Consider the following 20,875-nt stretch of genomic DNA (forward strand, 5'->3'; position numbering starts at 1 on the left):
ATGTTAAGCTTAAACAGGTTGGAGGTGGGGGAGGGGGAGGCGGGTTAGCCATTTGATGGTGATATATATAAAAGCAATGTACACAAGTATTTCAAGCAATTTCTCATAACAAGAAAATAATACTTATATATTATAACTAGTTATGAGTAGCCCCAATATTTATATTAAATTAATATTATAATACTAATGAAATTATAAAATTTATTTATTTATTCATTTTAATTTTTTAAAGAAAATAACTATTCAAATCTCAATTTAAGCAACATAATGCTTAAATGGTGATAATAATTATCACGATTGAAATAACAAAGCAAACATATCTTAAATGACTTATAATAACTAATTTCATTTCAAAAAGATTTTTTTTCTTTTTTTTTTGTAAGAAAATAATTACTTAAACCTCAATTTAAGTGACACAATGCTTAAATGGTCGTAATAATTAATTAAGAGTGACATAGTAATATCACGATTGCAACAATGAAGCAGATATATCTTAGATGACTTATAATAATTAATTAGAAGTAATATAACAAAATTACTTGTGGAAAATAAATAAATATGCCTCATATAAAACGTCAAGTAAACTTAACATTAAATATTATTAATTTTTTAACACTTAAATGACTTTATAATAATTTTCTAATATTAATTTTTTAATATTTAGATGACTTATAATAATTAACTATGGGTGATATATGAAATTATGGGTGAAGTAGCTAAAGCAGATATATTATAAATATCTATTTTACTTTTTTTATTTTATTAAGTATAATTTATTTTCTAATATATAACTTACTTATAATAATTAATTAGAGATGGTATAATAAAATTACGAAGAAGCGGCTAATGAAGTTGGCATATTGATGGAGAGTGCCCTGCTTCTCCTCCCCATCTCCTCTTATTAGTAAGTAAAATAATTTTATAATATATAAATAATTTATAATAATTAATTAGAGATGATATAATAAAATTTCAAAAAAAAAAAACGACCGATAAAGAAGGCATATTGACAAAAAGCTGACTGCTTCTCCTCCCCATTCCCTCTTATTGGTAAGTAAATAATAGGGGTGTGCATCGATCGGTTTGGTTCGGTTTTACATATTATCGGTTTGATTTATTGATTTTTAATTTTTAAATAGCTAAAACAATAAGATATTTTTTATCGATTTTTAGTCCTCAACGCTTCGATTTTCAGTTTAACCGATAAGAAAATACTCATAAAATAAAAATAGTAGTAAGTAATACGTGAAAAAAAAGTGAATCTTAATTGCAATAAAAAATCCTACATGATGTGTTTTAATTTATAAGAATCTTTAAGTTTGAACTAAATGTTGTTAGGAGAAATTAAGAGTTTGTATAATTGAAATAATAGGTTTGTTAATATATATATATATATATATATATATATATATATATATATATATATATTATTGGGTTATCGATTTACCCAATAACTCAATAAGAAAAAATCAAATCGAACTGGTAACCCAATAAATTTATTTTATAAAATCATTAAAAAATCGTTAATCTAATAACTCAATATCAATAAATCAATAATATTTTTATCGATCAATTTGATTTTTGCATAGGCCTAGTAAATAATAATAAAACACTAGTGTTGATATGGAATGTGAGTTGGAAAAAAGAGTAGGGTAATTTTTCCACAAATGAAACAAAGACATTAAATTTGTGTTTTTGAAATAAGGCCAAAGGGGGAGTCGCAAGAACAAAGGTGCTTTCCCAATACACTATTCATCCCACTATTGTTTTGGTCCCACCCATTTGGGCGTGCGTCTTTGACCCAAACATCCCCTTTTGGCTCTTCAACCACAACAAAATTGTAGGAAAAAAATAATCAATAATTTAATTTCCTTGTTAAACACACACATAGATTTTTTCCCCTAAAAGATTATTACTATTTAAATATAAAGTCCACAAAACTTTTTCATCTCTACCACAACAATCATGACATTCAGTGTAATCTTATAAACGAAATTTTAAAAAGATATGTAATATTTATTTAGATTTTCATCTCTATTTTAAAAGATAGAATGATATTGTTTCTAATAGATTTTCGATTCAAAAATATTACTTCAACCTCAAAAAAGTTTTATATTTTATTTTCCAACTACAAATCTTTTGCAAAAATGACATGATTACAAATCTTAGTCTCGGGATAAAATAAAAAATTATTTTATTCCATGTTTAGTGTGAGATATTAGTTAAAATCGAGATTCTTTGTCCCACCATTTATATCATAATGATAGGATAAGTTATCCCATATATATGGTGGGGTAACTAATCTCAAAATAACTAACCCAAGATTAATTATCCGAGATAACCCTTTCCCAATCAAACGACCTCTGCTCTATCAAATGAAGTTTGACAACACTCAATTATTCACCTTATATCCTAAGCTTCGTTCTCCAATTTTTTTTATTTAAGATCATTTTTCAGTAAGTTAAAGATGTGTCATGTATGTCTAATAACCTCCCCAAATTTGTTTTTGATCTACGTATACCTTTGGTAATTCTTGTTACAACCAACCTCTTACACCTCCTTACCATGACATTTGAGCACTTTAGTTTTACATGTTTGAATAAGTTCAGTCTCGCTTCCTGCATCTTATTCACGATGAAGGTCACTCCCACCTTATTCCTTATAATCCTGTTACTAATCATACTATCTAGTATGTTCATAAATTCATCTAAGTGTCCTCATCTTCATTATCCTATCTTTTGTACGTGAACATTTTTGACTGGTCAACACTCTCCCACGTACGACAATATTGGTCCAACCATCATTATATAAATTTTATATTTAAATCCTGATGACACATTTTTATTACATACTATTCAAGAGGTGAGTCTCCATTTCACCTGCTACAATTTAATACCATATGCAACATCATCACTAATCTCCCTATTTCCTTACATTTGTGACCTAAGATTTTTTTTTTTTAAATGCCTTTCCTACAGTAAGGTAAATGATAGGGTAGAGAATTCATAATTTTTTTTTTCCTATGTACAAATAAAAAAATACTACTTTCTATTTAAGTGAGTCTAAAGTCAAAATAAAATTTAAATAGCTTTCAAATAGACAAATACGTCATTAGTTCTCAAGAAAAATACTTACTAAATAACGTAAAGTATACTTAAGGCGTGTTTGCCAATGTGAGTTAAAATTATGATAAAAAATTATCATATGAGATGAGGTTGAAGTTTCGTTTGGACGTGCAATTTAAAATCTTAAGTTTTTTTTTCTATAAATTAAAAAACCTCATAAGTTGTGAAAACAATTAAAATTAACTTAATTTCTTAAATAATCCTATCAAATAAGCAAAAAATTAATGACAAAAGTATAATACACAATCACAAATTATTCTAAAAAAAATACAATATTTATTAATGAAATGACAAATTTGGTGAATAATAAATGAGAAAGTTGGAGTTGATTTGAAGTAATAATTAATTTTGTAGGCGTTTGACTATGAAATATTCTTTACAAAATTGTAGAAGAGTTGGAGCCGATGTTATGTTTGGTCATATCTTTCTGAAAGGACTTTTTTCATTACAATTGTGAAGTTGAAATTAGAAAAAAGTAAAAATAAGTTGAGACTCGTTTTTACTATTTCCAATAAAACTTTAAATTGTATTTGGAGTTTTTCTGGCCAAACATCAATTTTTTATAAAATGAAAAGTTTTTTGAAAAAGGGTGAATATCTCATGACCAAATGAAGCTATATATTGATGAAATTAATGATTAGATTTGATATAAATAGTTTAAAATTTGATAAAGCAATAATATTAACTATAAATTTCATTTACTAAATGGTTGATAATAAAAATGGTGGGCTTCTGTTATTAAAATATAAACTAGTGGATTATTTTTTGGGAAAAAGACACTTTATAACATTTTTAAAAATAAATAGCCCAAGTTTGAAAACTTTCAAAAAAAAAAAATAGTCAGTTGGATATACTATTTTCGCTTTATAGCCATTTCCTAATTTGGATCATTTGGCCTACATAGTCCTTATACATTCTATATATAATACTGATATAATATTCAACTTGGGCAATTCGACTCTTTTAAGAATATTTTAATTTTTTTGTTATAAATTTTTTAACTGATTAAATATCTGTTTAGAAATAATAATTAAATTATATAAAAACAATATAATTGTTAAATAGAATATGTATCTATATAGAATATATGTATAGAAATTGTATAATTCTATCAAATATGTATATATATAAAATATATACAACAACAATATATCCAGTGTATTCCCACCTAGTGGGGTCTGGATGTGTATAAAATAAATATAAAAAATATATAGAAAGTGTATGAAAATTATATAATTGTTGTATAAAACATGTAAAAAAAAGTACAGTTATTGTATAAATTGTGTATCAAAACTATATAATTTTCGTATAGAATATTTATATGTATAAGATATGTATAGAAACTGTATAAAAGGTGTGTAGAAGCGGTATAGAACAAACTAACAAATTGAAATGGCTAGAAAATAAAATTTAAATTCCATGACCATTTTCATGAAAATAGTTTAATTTGAAGTGTCGTTTCTGTCCTTTCCTCATACTTTTTATATTTAAAAATCTCAAATCATGTTTTTTTTTTGAAAAAAAATTAAAATTACATATCACAGATATAAAATCACATGTTTGAAACACCTACTTACAAATAAAACGAGATAGATGAAGCATTTATTTTACCTGAGAGTATAATACATAAGCATGTATCGTGCGCAATAAAGAGAGATTAAATCTAATCAAGCTAAAGTCTTAACTAATTAAAGTATTTTAACAAAATTTCCTTTTGAAATCCTTGGGAGTCAAATTTAGCAACTGAATTATAAATAATTAAATAAAGTAAACGGAAACAGCACAAATTAAGTAGATATAAATTTCTATATTTTATTTCCAAAATAGAATAGACAACTGTGAAAGCACAACCTTTGACCAACATATCCCTCTTCCACAACAACGACGACTACCTCCATTTCTCCCCCCTTACACCGTTGAATCTTACTTACTACCATTCCATATTATTATTATTATTATTATTATTATTATTATTACTATTACTATCATTATTATTCAACTCTCAACAAAAACCCAAAATAATCCATTATTACAGTTTCAATCTCTCTTAGATTTATCTGCCATTCTCCAAGAAAATTCAAGAAAGTTAAAAAAAATAAAATTTCTTGATCCCTTTTGTTTAAGTTATACTGTTTTCTACTTCTTTTGGGATTTCAGATTTGTAGATTTCCATTTTCTTGGATTAGGGTTTTGATTATTTTTGCTTTGTGTTGACTTGTTGAAGTATGGGTGAGTAGTTGGTGATGTTTGTAATGAGGAAAATCTAGGTTTTTAGGAGGTGGGGTTGTGGTGAAAAGGATTAGGAGGGATGATGGATCAATGGGTGTTGGGGATCTTGGGTTCTGCTTCAGTTTTTCTTTGCTTAATTGGGGTGTTGCTGGTTCCTGTATATGCTAACACTGAAGGTCTGTTCTTTGAGTTTATGTTTTTAGATTGATTGTTTTGTTTTATGTTGAAAGATGTTGACTTTTTCTGTTCTTAAGTTGAATTTCTTTGCTTGAATGAATGATTGTTTAATAATTCAAGCTAAATAGTTGAACCGCAGTTGAGTAATACTATTCTGAGCTTAATTTGTTAATCGTTTTTTGTTTGTGTGTGTGGGGTTGGGGGGGTTGGAGGGTGGGTGTTGGGTGGGAGGGATGGTGGCAGAGAAAACATCAGTTTGAGTATAACTAATGCCAGGAAAGTTGCTATTTTAATGTGCTTACTAAAAAGGAGGTTAATTTTAGGAAAGTAACAGCTTTAAGAAAGTGCTTAACTGTTATTGATTACAGTTAGTTACTTACTAAGGAGGTGGATGGATTAGCTAATTACTGATTCTTAACCGTTTCTTGTAAGACAGGTGATGCATTGAATGCACTGAAGACCAACTTGCTTGATCCTAACAATGTTCTACAGAGTTGGGATCCAACTCTTGTTAATCCTTGTACTTGGTTTCACGTGACCTGCAACAGTGAGAATAGGGTAACCAGAGTGTAAGCTACTGAAAATCTAGGTTCCTTGCTGATGTTTTATGCTACGGGATGTATTTACTAATTTTAGCTCTATTTCTCTTACATACAGTGATCTTGGAAATGCAAATTTGTCGGGTCAACTCGTTCCACAGCTTGGTCAACTCCAGAATTTGCAATACTTGTAAGTTACATTTCGTGATACTTGAACTGATTTTCTGTGTCGTTTTCTGTTTCCTTAACTTTTAGTTTTATTAGTAAGTTGTCACAATACGAATGTCATGTATGCGTATGCATACCTATGTTAAGTCACTAGTGTTTGCGTACCCTGAGTTGGTTGTGATTGGATGAGGTCAAAATAATCCTAAATAGGTGCCGACAAAGTTAAAGTTAGTGTATAGCTGTTCTTAGGAATGAATAAATCTATTCAAAGATCACGAATGACTCTCACTCAAGGACTGGAAATTTGAAAATTGCAAGAGTTAACTTCTTGGTGCCGGCAGCTTTTAATTATATTCAATCCTGGCAATCCTTATGTCCTATTCTTCTGGTTATGAAATTATGATATGGTGTAAGTAGCACTTCCTACTATGTTGCTGATGCTTTTATGTGCATTGCGTAGACATGATAAGATAAATTGTATCTTGTAAATTTAGATTATTGAACTTGTCAGGGAACTTCGGTTTGCTCCATTGACTTGATATCCAAAGCCAAATTAAACAAAAATGTTCATCTTGTTTTTCTTGAGGTACTAGAATGTTTCTAGTGGATATACCTACATATTCCCTTAATCCAAGATGATGTACTTCTCCTTTAATATGTCAAAGTCTATACAATACGTCCTCTTAAATGACAAAGTTTCCAACATTCAAGAATCGAATTACTGCAGTGATAGTCCCAATTTCCATATATTTTAACTATCTAGTCCAAGCATAGTTAAACTGGGAAGGAGTGGATTTATTTGACAGGAGCCGACGTTCTATTTGTCGCTCATGCATCTCCATGATGCCTTTTCAATACAAATTCTTACTTTATTAGAAAAAGACAGATGTTCTATTTGTCATGTTCAATTTATGCACTATTAGGCTATGGGTTTCTGCCTATAGCTTAAAAGTTGTGTGGGTTCCTTATAAATTGCAATAAGGTTTGAGTCAAATTACTATTTGCTCGAAGTAGCAAGATGAGTGAGTGGAGATGCTGTAAGCAGTAATGAAATACTATTTCCATGGACAGAATCCCCTCCGCCGCAGATGTTCCAATTGGCATTTTAAACACATTTTGAACCTCCTTTTTTTTTTTTTCTCTCTAAAGGTATAGCTTGTGGATGCACTTGATAAGTTTTAATGTGTTGCATAGCTATGTTATGGCCATTATATAACCCTTTACTTTTTGCAGATTGTGTGGTCTGGAAGTTTCAGAACTGATTCGCTTACGACTTCTTTTTCCTAATTTCAGGGAACTTTATAGTAATAATTTAAGTGGAAGAATTCCTTTTGAACTGGGGAATTTGACGAATTTGGTGAGCTTGGATCTTTACCTGAACAAGTTAGTTGGTCCAATCCCTGAGACTTTGGGCAAGCTTAAGAAACTACGTTTCCTGTATGGATTACACATCCTTTTCCTCTTCTATATGTTTGTTTTTGTTTTTCTTTTGCTCGGCTGAATAGCTTCTTAAGCCATGAATTTTATTTTCTGAAGAATTTACTTAGTCAAGAAATGCAGCTATTTTAGCATATGCAAGTGGCTCCGTACTCTGTAGTTGCCAGGCGTCTAACAAAACTTGCTGTCCGAGAGACCCTGCTGTTTCTCTTGTTCAGTTATTTGGATAATAGGGATAGACTTTGCTCTATATTTGCCAAGTGGCAGAAATTTGGACTTGAAGACACAATCTTCAAACATCTGGAGTACCGTTATCAATGAGGAACATCATAATTTTCTGTGTGGCTTAAATTATTCATAAAAGAGAGAGAGGAAGAGAAGGCCGAAGAAGAAAACCTGAAGTAGCTCATAGCAGTACCCAAGCTTGGTGTCTTAGGGTGTCCAAAATAGAGGACATGCATGTCTGAAAATTCAAAAAATACACGAAGTTAGATGCACGATGCTCGATGTGTGTCCAACACCAGTACGTGACAATGAAATTTGTCCATTATTTTTGGCAGACATTGTTTCTATTTCCATTATCTAAAAATTGTAGTTGCTTCTCTCTGTAAAGGCTCATTGACGTGCTTCTGAACAGGATGAAAAATTTACATGCTGTTCTTCTTATTACCCTAAGCTCTGAAAAATAATTAATTCTGAAGATTGTATATAGAGACATAAATCTCAACTGCTAACAGTGTCAAGAAGCTTTCTTGGATATTGGACATAAATTTTGTAGCATCTTCTAATATTACTATTATTTCTTCATTATTCAAGTATTTATTACATGGTACTCATGGACTGATAAACTAGCTGAGTTCTGTCTGTTTAGTCCTGGTCAAGCTTTTTTCTTATAATTGTTACTATTTTCTTTTTCTTTTTGGCTAAATTGAAGGAGGCTCAACAATAACAGCTTGACTGGACAAATCCCAATGTTGTTAACCACAGTCGATTCACTTCAAGTGCTGTAAGTATAAAACTAGCACATTTTTTATCATGTGCTGTTTCCGCCATCGGTATTTTCTAATTCGTAGGTACTGATGATCATTTCTCGCAATGCAGTGATCTGTCAAACAATCATTTGTCAGGGCTTGTTCCAGTCAATGGTTCCTTTTCGCTTTTTACTCCTATTAGGTATGTGAAACGCACTAGTTTATATTTTAGTTCTGTCACCAGAATCATGATAAAGAAATTCTCACATCTGAATGTCTCTATTTCAGTTTTGCAAATAATCAATTGGATGTTCCTCCAGCTTCTCCACCTCCTCCTATTTCTCCAACACCCACTTCTCCAGGTTTGTTAAAATAATTTGTGTTTTATGGGTTAAGACACTGTGCTCTCTCATTATTCCCCTAGGAAGAAGACGAAAGACTGACTGCTTTAGGGAAGAGACTAACCCCTAATAAGATAGTTCTTTTATAAGCTATTCATTTGCACATTATAATTACTTTTAGTGTTCTTACGTCTATCTCAAATTTAAAAAAAAAAGAACTTCTAGTGTTCTACATGCGTTAAATTTTACAGGTGATTTTGGGTTATCTACTGTTAAATAATTATAAATAGATTAGACTTACAAGTGATATCGAAGAGTGGATAGAAGTGTCCTACATCAGGAAATGCAACTGTATGAATTATGATTGAATATTGTGACTATAAAAGGACCAAGAGTTTAGAAGTTAGTGTCATGCATTCTCTCGGTGCTTTCTCCGTGTCTCTTGTTTCTCACATGGTATCAGAGATTTGGTGAGAAATTAGTTACATGCGGGAGGAAATCTCCTTGCTGTGCAATTCTGATCGACCATGATGCTGTCCAAAGGTATCCTTGCCTTCTCTGAGTACTGTACATAAACCAACACCACCAAAAAGGCCAAATAACAAACAGTTGCCTGATTGATTTAAATAAACTGAAGGATCCTAACCTATTTCTGCATCTTTTCTCTTTTGTTAGCACTCAGCACTTTAGCTTTACAACATAGTCCTCGGTGAGCGTGTTAATGGTGAAATTACCCTATCCCCTTTCTTAAAATTTTAGAACTGCCTGTGTGATAAGTTTTAGTCATCCATCAAAAAGATTCGAAACACTTAAAATTGGAAATTCCTAGGTGTGGGAAACAGTGCAACCGGGGCGATTGCTGGTGGTGTTGCTGCAGGGGCTGCTCTTCTGTTTGCAGCTCCTGCAATTTTGCTTGCTTGGTGGCGTAGAAGGAAACCAGAAGACCACTTCTTTGATGTTCCAGGTGGGAAGCCTCAATCAAACATCTGAATTAGTTTTTCGCTTTCAAATTTAATTTTTATGTAAGTTCTTACAATTTTATGTTCTTTTGCAGCTGAGGAGGATCCAGAAGTTCATCTTGGACAACTCAAGAGGTTTTCCTTGCGCGAATTACAAGTTGCTACTGACAACTTTAGCAACAAAAATATACTTGGCAGAGGAGGATTTGGCAAGGTTTACAAGGGCAGGTTGGCTGATGGCTCTTTAGTTGCAGTTAAAAGATTAAAAGAGGAGCGAACTCAAGGCGGGGAGTTACAGTTTCAGACAGAAGTAGAAATGATTAGTATGGCCGTGCATCGAAATCTACTTCGTTTATGGGGGTTTTGCATGACAGCAACTGAACGGTTGCTTGTTTATCCATACATGGCGAATGGAAGTGTTGCTTCACGCTTAAGAGGTACCTCTTAGTTCGGACTTTCATTTCTCTTTCTTTGCTCCTCTTAGTCAAAGTACATCAGATCAAGAACCTGAAAAATCTGAAACCGAGAACAACTTTTTTTTTTTTGGACTTTAAATTATGGTCTAGTAATATATGTTATTTTGAGAAGTTACTGCAGATGTGTACATTATTGTGTAAACTTAGAATTAATGGATATTGTCGTGGTTGTATTAGGAGTTTTTAAGTTATAGTTATGAGTATGCAGTCCTAGTAAGAAGTTAATGTTCTTCGTGATTCCTCTTGTGGTCTATCAAGCAATTTCAAGAGCGTTGCTATCATTGATGTCCTACCAAATATTGGGAAATCCGTTCAAGTGTTACGTTCTGAATTCATAGTGTCAGAGATAGAAAGTAATCTTCATTTATGCATGAACAGCAAGATACCAATTAATTAAATTCTGTTCAAGCTAAAGTGGGAACTTCACCAGTTTACTTGACATCCTGAATTTTTTCTTATGGTACATTTACATTCTTGTAGAGCGGCCAGAATCAGATCCACCTCTTGGATGGCCAATAAGGAAGTGTATAGCACTAGGATCTGCAAGAGGCCTTGCTTATTTGCATGATCACTGTGACCCTAAGATCATTCACCGTGATGTCAAAGCTGCAAACATATTGTTGGATGAAGAGTATGAAGCAGTTGTTGGGGATTTTGGGCTAGCCAAACTCATGGACTACAAGGATACTCATGTTACTACTGCTGTACGTGGTACAATTGGGCATATCGCCCCCGAGTATTTATCCACGGGTAAATCTTCAGAGAAAACTGATGTGTTTGGCTACGGAGTTACGCTTCTAGAGCTCATAACAGGGCAAAGGGCCTTTGATCTTGCTCGACTTGCAAATGATGATGATGTCATGTTGCTAGACTGGGTAAGCATTTACCAACCTACACTCTTTCATCTTTTCTTTTATAAGTCAAAACTATATATTCTTTATAATTGCTAGTTTTTGTCGTACAACTGACTTCTAACAGGGAAGTGAGCACAGGGGAGAGGATCCCACTTTCCTGTATGCATCTCCCTACAAGCAGAACACCATCATTGCTGTACTCAACACGATGAAAATATAATTTATAGACCTGCATCTGTTCTTATCATCTGTTCCAAATAACAACACCCCTACTACAAACTGGGACGGGTGAATAAGAGAGGCTATCACGTTCCTTCCCTTTCCCTCCAACAGGTGAATAAGAGAGACTATCACGTCCCTTCCCTTCCCCTCCAACATCCCCAATCCCATTCTTGTTCTTTTATCCATTTCCTACCCCGTACGTAATGCACATCCCCTATTCCCATTTTATATCCTCTATGTTGCTCGGACTCTTCAAAAATGTCAGTGGGTGCGTGTCGGATTACTCATAGCTCTGTTCTTTTCTCAAATCTCAATGTTGCAGTTCTTCTTAAAGTAAAAAGTTTTACCCACCCTCCACCCACCAAAAAAAAAAAGGAAAAAGGTGAGCTATAGTAGGTACTACATCATTCAAAACATCCAGGTTATTCCTGGGACTAGCATTTATGCACATTAGCAGTATGGTCAGAGTGGATCACTTTTATTATCTTCTAGTAGTACATTGTTCTGGAACTGTTCTTTAGTGTTAAAATCTTTCTCCCTTTGGTTACCAGAAGCACTTATCTAGCATATTTATATCAGAAGATTTAGATACTTCCTCCATGTGGCCTTCTGTTTAGATAGAACTATATCTCTTTTCTTTTCTTTTTTTGGTACGGAGTTGCGAGGTTATTTCTTCTGTATTTGTCTACAGTTTGCATCAGAGAGTAGGTGAGAAAAAGGATACACTTTGCGAGAGGGGACTCCTTTGGGAGGATCCTCGAGAAAGGGAACCGACCCTTTAGGAGTGAAAGAGGATGGTCAAATCTTTCACTGTGGTTGAAGTATACAAAATTGAAAGACAAGCGACTGTCCTAACTTGGAAAGTAAACAAAGTGACTCTGAACTTGGAAATTCAATAAGGTTCAAATATGCACACAGAATCAGGAGCCCCGTGCTATCTGGTTCTGTCTTCTCAGTCTCCCTTAGGGCTGCTTATCGAAGATATTACTAACTTTCAGGGTGAATGCTTTCTTATTTTTATGATGGAATTAATAATTTGTTGACATGATTTGATGAAAGACCGCGTACACTGTGATTCTTTTAAATGGCAGTCACGTGAATAAATGGTTATGTACCTTGACCTCAAAACTTCACTGAAATTTTAGGTCAAGGGACTCCTGAAGGATGAGAAGTATGAAACATTAGTAGATGCAGATCTTCAGGGTAATTACAATGAAGAAGAGGTGAAACAGCTCATTCAGGTAGCTCTACTCTGCACACAGAGCTCCCCTATGGAACGTCCAAAAATGTCGGAAGTGGTAAGAATGCTCGAGGGTGATGGCCTAGCTGAGAGGTGGGAAGAGTGGCAGAAGGAGGAGATGTTCCGACAGGACTTCAACCATGCTCACCATCCTAACACTGATTGGATTATTGCAGACTCCACTTATAATCTACGACCCGATGAGTTATCAGGGCCAAGATGATCTTTCAGCTGTTCTGCCAGCAGCACATATAGGACTCTTTTAAGGGAAATCCTTTGTATTTGTAATAGCCAATTTTCATCTTTGTGCATATTTATTTTCCTTTTCTTTTTCATATTCTCTTTTTCATTTTTTTAAGCTTATATTGTATGTCAGGAATTTTGATGACATCTGAATGTCTATAATTAACTCTGGGTCAATTAAAGGTTTGAATGTGGAAGTTAATCCACAGTAGGAATGGCTGTGGAAGCACAAATGTAATTTTCTTTCTGGATGTATCAGTAGTGGTTGTTTGTTAGACAAATAAACACTTAACTTTACAGTATTATAATTTTAAGTCACCTCCTGGGTTCTGTGTTTCAGGAAAAGTTAATTGGTGAATTTCAGGTGAGGGGAAGGAAATATTGCAACGGTTCAGAGACCTCACTGTGCAGGAAGCGCCAGACTTCAACAAATCATCTGTATCATTTAAGCCAAATAGGACAATGATATCATTATCAGTCAATCAAAGAATAAGAATAATTCTACACTGCACCACCTATTTCTTCCTTTGTGTTGATTCATAGTGAGAATCCCATTCCTGCAAAAACTATGGAATATGCATCAGATGTATGGTGGGTGTGGAATTACCTCTGTCAATCTTTCCTCATCCAAGTGGTTATGCCATCTTTGAAGCAACTCACAGTCGCAGCGAACAGATGATTGAATAAAAACAGTAATTCATTCACCAACCTAGCATACAATCGTAAATTCAAGTTCTTTATGGATCAACCTTGTTGACCACAAAACAAGTAGTAATCAGTCACCTGTTCCATCAATCAAACATGCAGAGAGATCTTCAGCCAAATTTTATCATATATGTATAGTATATATAAATGTTTGGAGGCTTTAATATACAGTGATGCTGTTTCTCAAGACTCTAGCTTCAAGTAAACCATGAAACTAACTGGTTGTATTAACTGAGGAATAAAACAGAAAGGCAACATCAAAACAAGAGGAATAACAACTTTGTGTGACATAACTATACATCAAGGATCTGACAGCTAACCAGCTCTGCAGATCCACCACTTCTCAAAGCAACAACTCTCCACATATTCGCTTCAGATCCTAAAACTGGTTCTGGAACTTCGTGTAAAAATTTTTGTAATGAGTTTGCTGAGGTTGATGAAGAAGGAACTGAATGATATTGCCTATCAGCCTGCATGACCATGATATTTTGATTTGCATCTTTAGTGATCACATGGAGCTTTCCAAGAAAACCAGCAAGAAGATAAGGAGACTCTGAGTTGTCATTAATAGGTATATCTCCTTCAATCACCTTCCAAGTGTCATCTTGATGATCATAAACTTTTATTCTAGCACTATCTAGAGTACTAGAAGGATCCAATGCATACAGCTCTCCTTCAACAGTGACACTCAACTTTGTTCCAGCCTGCCTAGCAGGCCAGCCATCTCCCATGCCAATTGGCATTTCAATCCATGCATTTGTTTCGGGATCATAGACCTCTCCTCCAACATCAACAAAAAAAGGCCAGCAGTACAAACTTTGAGGAACATATAATTTCCCCCGATAAGACGTCATCCCAGTAGCTATAGGCTTGAGTAGATCCGCTAGAAAAGCAGTGGGTAGCATCTGAGCTTTTGAAAATGGCATGCTCGGGACTTCAGACCAAATACCAGTATGAGGATTAAATACTTCTGCAGATTGAAGGGGAGAAAGTCCCCCACGATCCCGAGTAACACCTCCTACTACATAAAGCTTTCCATTCAAGACACCTGTCTTGCAGTAAGCTCTTGCAGTAGACATGGGACTTACTTCATTCCAAGCATTTACAATGGGGTCATACCGCCAGACAGATCTCATCGCTGCAGCTCTGAAGAATCCCCCGAGGGCATAGAGGCATCCATCAACAGCTCCAATAGCACAACCACAAAATGGAACTTGATCCAGAGCACTTCTCCTTCCAAGCCAACCCTTTATGGCATCAGCAAGTCTTGTACTTGAACCTGCCATGTTCCACGCAAGAAGTCCAGATAAACCACTTCTAGCTTCATCATTGACCGCAATTGCCGGCATTGGTGGCAACCTTTGCCACCTCATGGAGATTGGATCAAAAGCATACCACAAAAGCTTATCACCTTCAGTCTTTGTCAAAAGATAGAGCCACTCTTCTGTTGTTCCAAGTTCTTTTCTACACCTATAAAGTTCTGGACTCATAATAGCAGCTTTCCAGCTCTGTGAGACTAATTTTGCACTTAAGTGGTATATTCTAGGAAGTCTAGCAAGGATTTGAATAGATATCTCATCAGGCAGGCTTGGAATTAATCGTGGGCTATGCTCCCAGAAACTATCTGATGTCCTTTGTCTCTTGCACGATGCATTTTGGGGGGCCTGAACGAGATCCCTCACATTAGGGTTATGGTTACTCCGACTCAATATGCCACCCATTCGTCTTTCCCCTTTTATGATGCAACCTTAATAATTTGCACCCACCAACTCAGGGCATGTCTTCTACTAAAATACCAAAAACCCATAAAATCCAGCTAGCGACACACCAATTCAGTGCATGCCTCCTACTAAAAAGCTGCAAAATAGAAAAAAAATCAGCTAGCATCATAAAGAGGGATAAAAGAAAAGAGTGAAAAAGATCAATTGAGACTCAATCCAAACTAGATAGGATCAGCTATATTAACTTCTATATCCACGGCAATGTATTAAGGCGTAACCATTCCAATAATGAAAGGAAGGAAATGGTTAAACATGGCAGCCTGGTGCCCTAAGCTCCCGCTATACACAGGTCCCAAGAAAGATCCGGACCACAAGGGTCTATTGTACACATCCTTACCCTACATTTTTGCAAGAGGTTGTTTCCACATCTCAACTTTACCAGTTACGCCAAGAAAAACGAAGTTTGTACCTAACTTGGAAAAAAAGAAAAAGAAAAAGGTAAACCACAAACTGAAAAGTAACTAATTGGAATAACAAGTTCTTAAGAAAAACGATCTCCTAATTACAGATTACATACAAACAGATGAATATCAGGAAACAGCAAAAATCTTCAAGTGATAACACAACAAAACGTGAAATATTACTAGCTGAGATCTATCCTCAATCACTCATCAACAAATTCGTCAAGATTTTCACTGCTACCCAATAAACAAAAAGAACCTAAACAGGAGAAAAAAAAAAAAGAACCCTCAAAATTGAATCTTTCACATTAGAATCCTCCCAAACTCCCAAATTGAAAAACGGATTGAAGGATTATATCCATACATCAAAACCCACAAAGAAAATCTAAAAAATCTCATAAAGAAAGAATTGTTACCTATTCAAACATGAGGGCAAAACTCATTAAGGGCGGGGGGTTGTACAAGGATGTCTCAAAATTGTTACCTTTTGTGTCTTGTACAGACAAAAGCTTCATGGGTTTTCTGTAATAGAGACAGAGGCTTTGTGGTGCTGTGAGCCTGTGAACAATCATTTAAAACACACATTCTTTGGTATTTTTTCCTCTCTTTTCACATTTACTCCGTTCGTCCGTTGTAAGGGCCGTTTGGCTATGAAAAATAATTTATTTTTTTCAAAAAAAAAAATATGTATTTGGCCACAAAAATTTTAAAATTATATTTAAAAAATGAAAACAAATTTTACTTGTTTTCGCATTTTCATTTATACTTCTCTCACAAAATTTTAAAATCTACTTTATATTTATGGTCAAACACTCCAACTCAACTCCAAAAAATTATGATTTTTATGATCAAACGGGGCTTATTATTAGACATTAATTAATATATTTAAGTTCGTCATTATTTTCTTAAATATTCGATTCAAATATGACAAATAAAAGTAAAATAAAAATGCACTTGACAAAGAAATTGGGATTCAAAAAGACAAATCCCTTTCATTATTGTGGAAATATTCACTTCAAGTTTTTTTTTTTCCTCATTCAGTGTTTGATATCTATATTAAAGTCCGACTAATCTTAATATGAATAATGTTTATAAATAATTATCCTAACCGTGTGACTTTCACAAAACAATTGATTTCAATCCAAAGGATGAGAATTGCTTAGTTCAACACTAACTTAAGAAAAATTTAATAATTACGAAATATATTCTTAATTGGATGAGAATTGCTTAGTTCAACACTAACTTAAGAAAAATTTAATAATTACGAAATATATTCTTAATTATTAAATATTGATCTTGAGTGTTAACTAGTTTGAGATGAGTTATTTGATTGATCCTAATTGACTACACTAATTTATATTGTTCCGGTCTACCAAGGTTCTTTTTTATAAATATATTTGTATAAACTATATAGTTTATAAAAACACTACTAAGTATAAATATTTCCACAAATATGGAGTTAGTGTTAAATAAAACTTCAAAGAGAAATAAAGACTATTTTGTCTTACATTTTTAATCTCAAAATATCATGCGCATTTTCCTTCATGAAAGAAACTTTAAGTTGTTTATTCTTTATTGTATAACTGTGCATCATATTTAAGAAAAGAATCTATCAAAGCAAGATCAGTTGGCTCAACACAAGACTCAATCAAATTTATAATCAGAATAAATAATTTCACATTATATATGAAATGAATAGCTTTATAATTTCAGTACGAATTCTTTATTAATTGTAGTTAATTTCACAAGCAATCAGTGAAATAATTTAAGTTTATAACTATGCTGAAAGAACAGCTAATTCCTGTAACCAAATAGTCCACATAAGTTTAACTAATACTATAGTATATAAAATATAAACAAAAAAAGAAGAAAACAAGAAATTAATTAACTGAGTAGATGGATAGTGGTTTAGTCGTCCACGTAATTTTATGTTGGACTACTTCGTGTTAATCAATTATTTGCATCTTATTTTAATATTATTAAATCGTTACTTTCAAGATTTGCAACCTACAACTTTCTAGATCTACCACTATAGATGAAATAATGCTACTTATTTTGCTGCCGTTCGTCATCAATTAGAATAATAAGTAATGAAAACGGCATGGCTAATAATAATTTATTATTCCTTTTATGACATTAATTAACAACGACATATATGACTTAATATTCAACGTGTTAATTGATAACCTCAGCAATCCAAACTTTTTTCCCAAAAAAAGCATGCATATCTCCTTACGTTAGATTATCTTTTTCAATCTAACTTATTTAGATTTCACTGCACATATTTACCTAATTCAACGTGTCATTTAAAAAAAAAAGTGTTTGGATTAATTTACATCCATTTCGATTAATTTCTTTGTCATTTTGATCAGCTAGAAACTCCATTTCGATTAATTTCTTTGTCATTTTGATCAGCTAGAAACAGATAACGTGTAACTTTGTTAAAGAAAAAATTAATCTTATAAGTAAAGACTTTTAAACCGAGAAAAAGTAATAGTTCTGACAAATATAAGTTATCGTTCATTTCTCGCAAATCATTTGTAAAGTATAACAACGATAAATTTACTATATTTCTACATAATAGGGTCTGGGAATCATTTGTAAAATAGCATGATTAAAAAATTCTCTTGAGTAAACTTACAGAGATGCCATTTTGTCAAGGGAAAGAGGTAGATCTATCACCAACGTGTTGTGGTGCAGTGGATGGGGCTACTCTACCCTTCATCAGAGGTCAAGGGTTCGATTCTGGGTATGGAAAAAACGCTGTTGGGAGCACTTTCACTTTAATGGGCCCTGCAACGCGCGATCCGAATTAGTGGGAATTCCAATGCGAACACCGGACATCGAATGAGAAACAAAAAATATATATATTCCTCTATCATATGAAGTAACTTTAGGGATTAGAGTTATTCAAAGCTCATCATTAGAAAACCATTTCGTAGTGTACTTAATTTTAACTAGTTCCAATCTGAAATAATGTGGAGAATTATTTTAATATGGTCAAAAGTGAAGGATGAATTTGAATCTTTGTTGAAATTTAACAATTACAAGGTATCAAGCTACAGAATTACACCATAAAAGTTTAGAAAAGGGTGGTGGAGATGAAGATGAAGATGAGGGCTACTAAAGCTATTTATCATGTGAGGATTTTGATGGAGAAATATAGAAAAAGAAAGAGGGACTTATATATGGGGTTTATTGACTTGAAAAAGGTTAATGATAAAGTCGTCAGAGAAGTCCTTTGGAGATGCTTGAAGTTGAAATGTATGATGTACCTCTGGCTTACATTAGGGCAATAAAGGACATGTATGGTGAATCCAAGACTCGATTTAGAATAGTGGGAGGAGACTCGGAGCACTTTCCAGTCGAGATGGGATTGCACCAAGGATCAACGCGTAACCCTTTTCTTTTTGCCTTGGTGATGGGTGAATTGATCCGGTATATTTCGGGTGAGATGTCATGGTGTATGTTATTTACATATGATATTATTTTGATTATAGGTGTTAAGTGGGCAGGGCCGGATCAACCCGGAACCGACCCGTTAAGTTTAGTCAGATTGTGGGCCAGTTCGGTCCGGGTTGTAGTTAAGTGGGCCGGGCCGGATCCGGGTTCAACAGTAAAATTTTAAAAAACAACCTTGAACCGGCCCACTTAGCCCAACCCGGTCTAACCCACCTAAACCCGGTCAAATCCGGTCAAAAACTCAATCTTTTTTTCTAATATACACTATATATACCTACCTATATACATTTTAAATACGTTAAACAATATATACACACTATGTATATAGTATATACTACATTGGAATTTAAAAAATATATACAAAATTACACATATATACGTAACATTCAATATATACTACTATACGTACTACTTTAAATAAAATATATACTACAATATATATATGTGTGTGTGTATATAGTTATACACTAATTTATAAAACATATACACATGTATACGTTAAATATATACGTCTATAAAAGATATATACATATATATACGTACCATTCAATATGTACGTACTACTTTAAATAAAATATACTACAATATATATATATACTACAATATATACACGCACTATATATATAGTTATACACTAATTTATAAAACACATACATATGTATACGTTAAATATATACGCCTATAGAAGATATATACACATATATACGTACCATTCAATATATACGTACTACTTTAAATAAAATATACTATAATATATACACACACTATATATATAGTTATATACTAATTTATAAAACGTATACACATGTATACGTTAAATATATACGCCTATAGAAGATATATACACATATATACGTACCATTCAATATATACGTACTACTTTAAATAAAATATACTACAATATATACACACAGTATATATATAGTTATACACTAATTTATAAAACATATACACGTGTATACGTTAAATTTATACGTCTATAGAAGATATATACCCATATATACGTACCATTCAATATATACTTACTACTTTAAATAAAATATACTACAATATATATATTCTACAATATATACACATACTATATATATAGTTATACACTAATTTATAAAACATATACACATGTATACATTAAATATATACGTCTATAGAAGATATATACACATATATATGTACCATTCAATATATATGTACCACTTTAAATAAAACACACAACAATATACACACACACACTATATATATGGTTATACACTAATTTATAAAACATATACACATATATGCGTTAAATATATATGTCTATAAGAGATATATAAATATACTATAATATATACACACACTATATATATAGTTATATACTAATTTATAAAACGTATACACATGTATACGTTAAATCTATACGTCTATAGAAGATATATACACATATATACGTACCACTTTAAATAAAATATACTACAATATATATATATATATATATATATATATATATATATATATATATATACACTACAATATACACACACACTATATATATAGTTATACAATAATTTA

The 20,875-nt window shown here is 32.7% G+C and overlaps 2 protein-coding genes across 9 annotated transcripts; one reads left to right on the forward strand and one right to left on the reverse strand.

The window, feature by feature from the left end:
- Window positions 1-4,953: 4,953 nt before the first annotated feature.
- On the forward strand, window positions 4,954-13,299 carry LOC107840017 (BRASSINOSTEROID INSENSITIVE 1-associated receptor kinase 1). Of its 3 annotated transcripts, none has more exons than XM_016683711.2 (11): window positions 4,954-5,530; window positions 5,968-6,100; window positions 6,189-6,260; window positions 7,532-7,675; window positions 8,610-8,681; window positions 8,777-8,848; window positions 8,935-9,008; window positions 9,817-9,951; window positions 10,042-10,383; window positions 10,903-11,297; window positions 11,401-12,623. In XM_016683711.2, exons 1-11 carry the CDS (start codon window positions 5,434-5,436, stop codon window positions 11,494-11,496), a joined length of 1,632 nt encoding a protein of 543 aa, XP_016539197.2. In that variant the 5' UTR covers window positions 4,954-5,433; the 3' UTR covers window positions 11,497-12,623. The 3 variants fall into 3 exon arrangements, with proteins under 3 accessions (XP_016539197.2, XP_016539195.2, XP_016539196.2); XM_016683709.2 differs by lacking the exon at window positions 11,401-12,623 and adding an exon at window positions 12,644-13,299 and having other exon boundaries at window positions 4,955-5,530; XM_016683710.2 differs by lacking the exon at window positions 11,401-12,623 and adding an exon at window positions 12,644-13,299 and having other exon boundaries at window positions 4,959-5,530; window positions 7,532-7,621.
- Window positions 13,300-13,795: 496 nt separating this feature from the next.
- On the reverse strand, window positions 13,796-16,534 carry LOC107840018 (F-box/kelch-repeat protein At1g22040). Of its 6 annotated transcripts, none has more exons than XM_016683715.2 (3): window positions 16,353-16,478; window positions 15,805-15,876; window positions 13,796-15,543 (listed from the first exon to the last, which is right to left on the reverse strand). In XM_016683715.2, exon 3 carries the CDS (start codon window positions 15,405-15,407, stop codon window positions 13,980-13,982), a length of 1,428 nt encoding a protein of 475 aa, XP_016539201.1. In that variant the 5' UTR covers window positions 15,408-15,543; window positions 15,805-15,876; window positions 16,353-16,478; the 3' UTR covers window positions 13,796-13,979. The 6 variants fall into 6 exon arrangements, with proteins under 6 accessions (XP_016539201.1, XP_047250867.1, XP_016539202.1 ...); XM_047394911.1 differs by having other exon boundaries at window positions 15,653-15,876; XM_016683716.2 differs by having other exon boundaries at window positions 16,285-16,429.
- Window positions 16,535-20,875: the final 4,341 nt, after the last annotated feature.

The sequence above is a fragment of the Capsicum annuum genome, chromosome 8 (assembly GCF_002878395.1).
Source record: "Capsicum annuum cultivar UCD-10X-F1 chromosome 8, UCD10Xv1.1, whole genome shotgun sequence".
Lineage (NCBI taxonomy): Eukaryota > Viridiplantae > Streptophyta > Magnoliopsida > Solanales > Solanaceae > Capsicum > Capsicum annuum.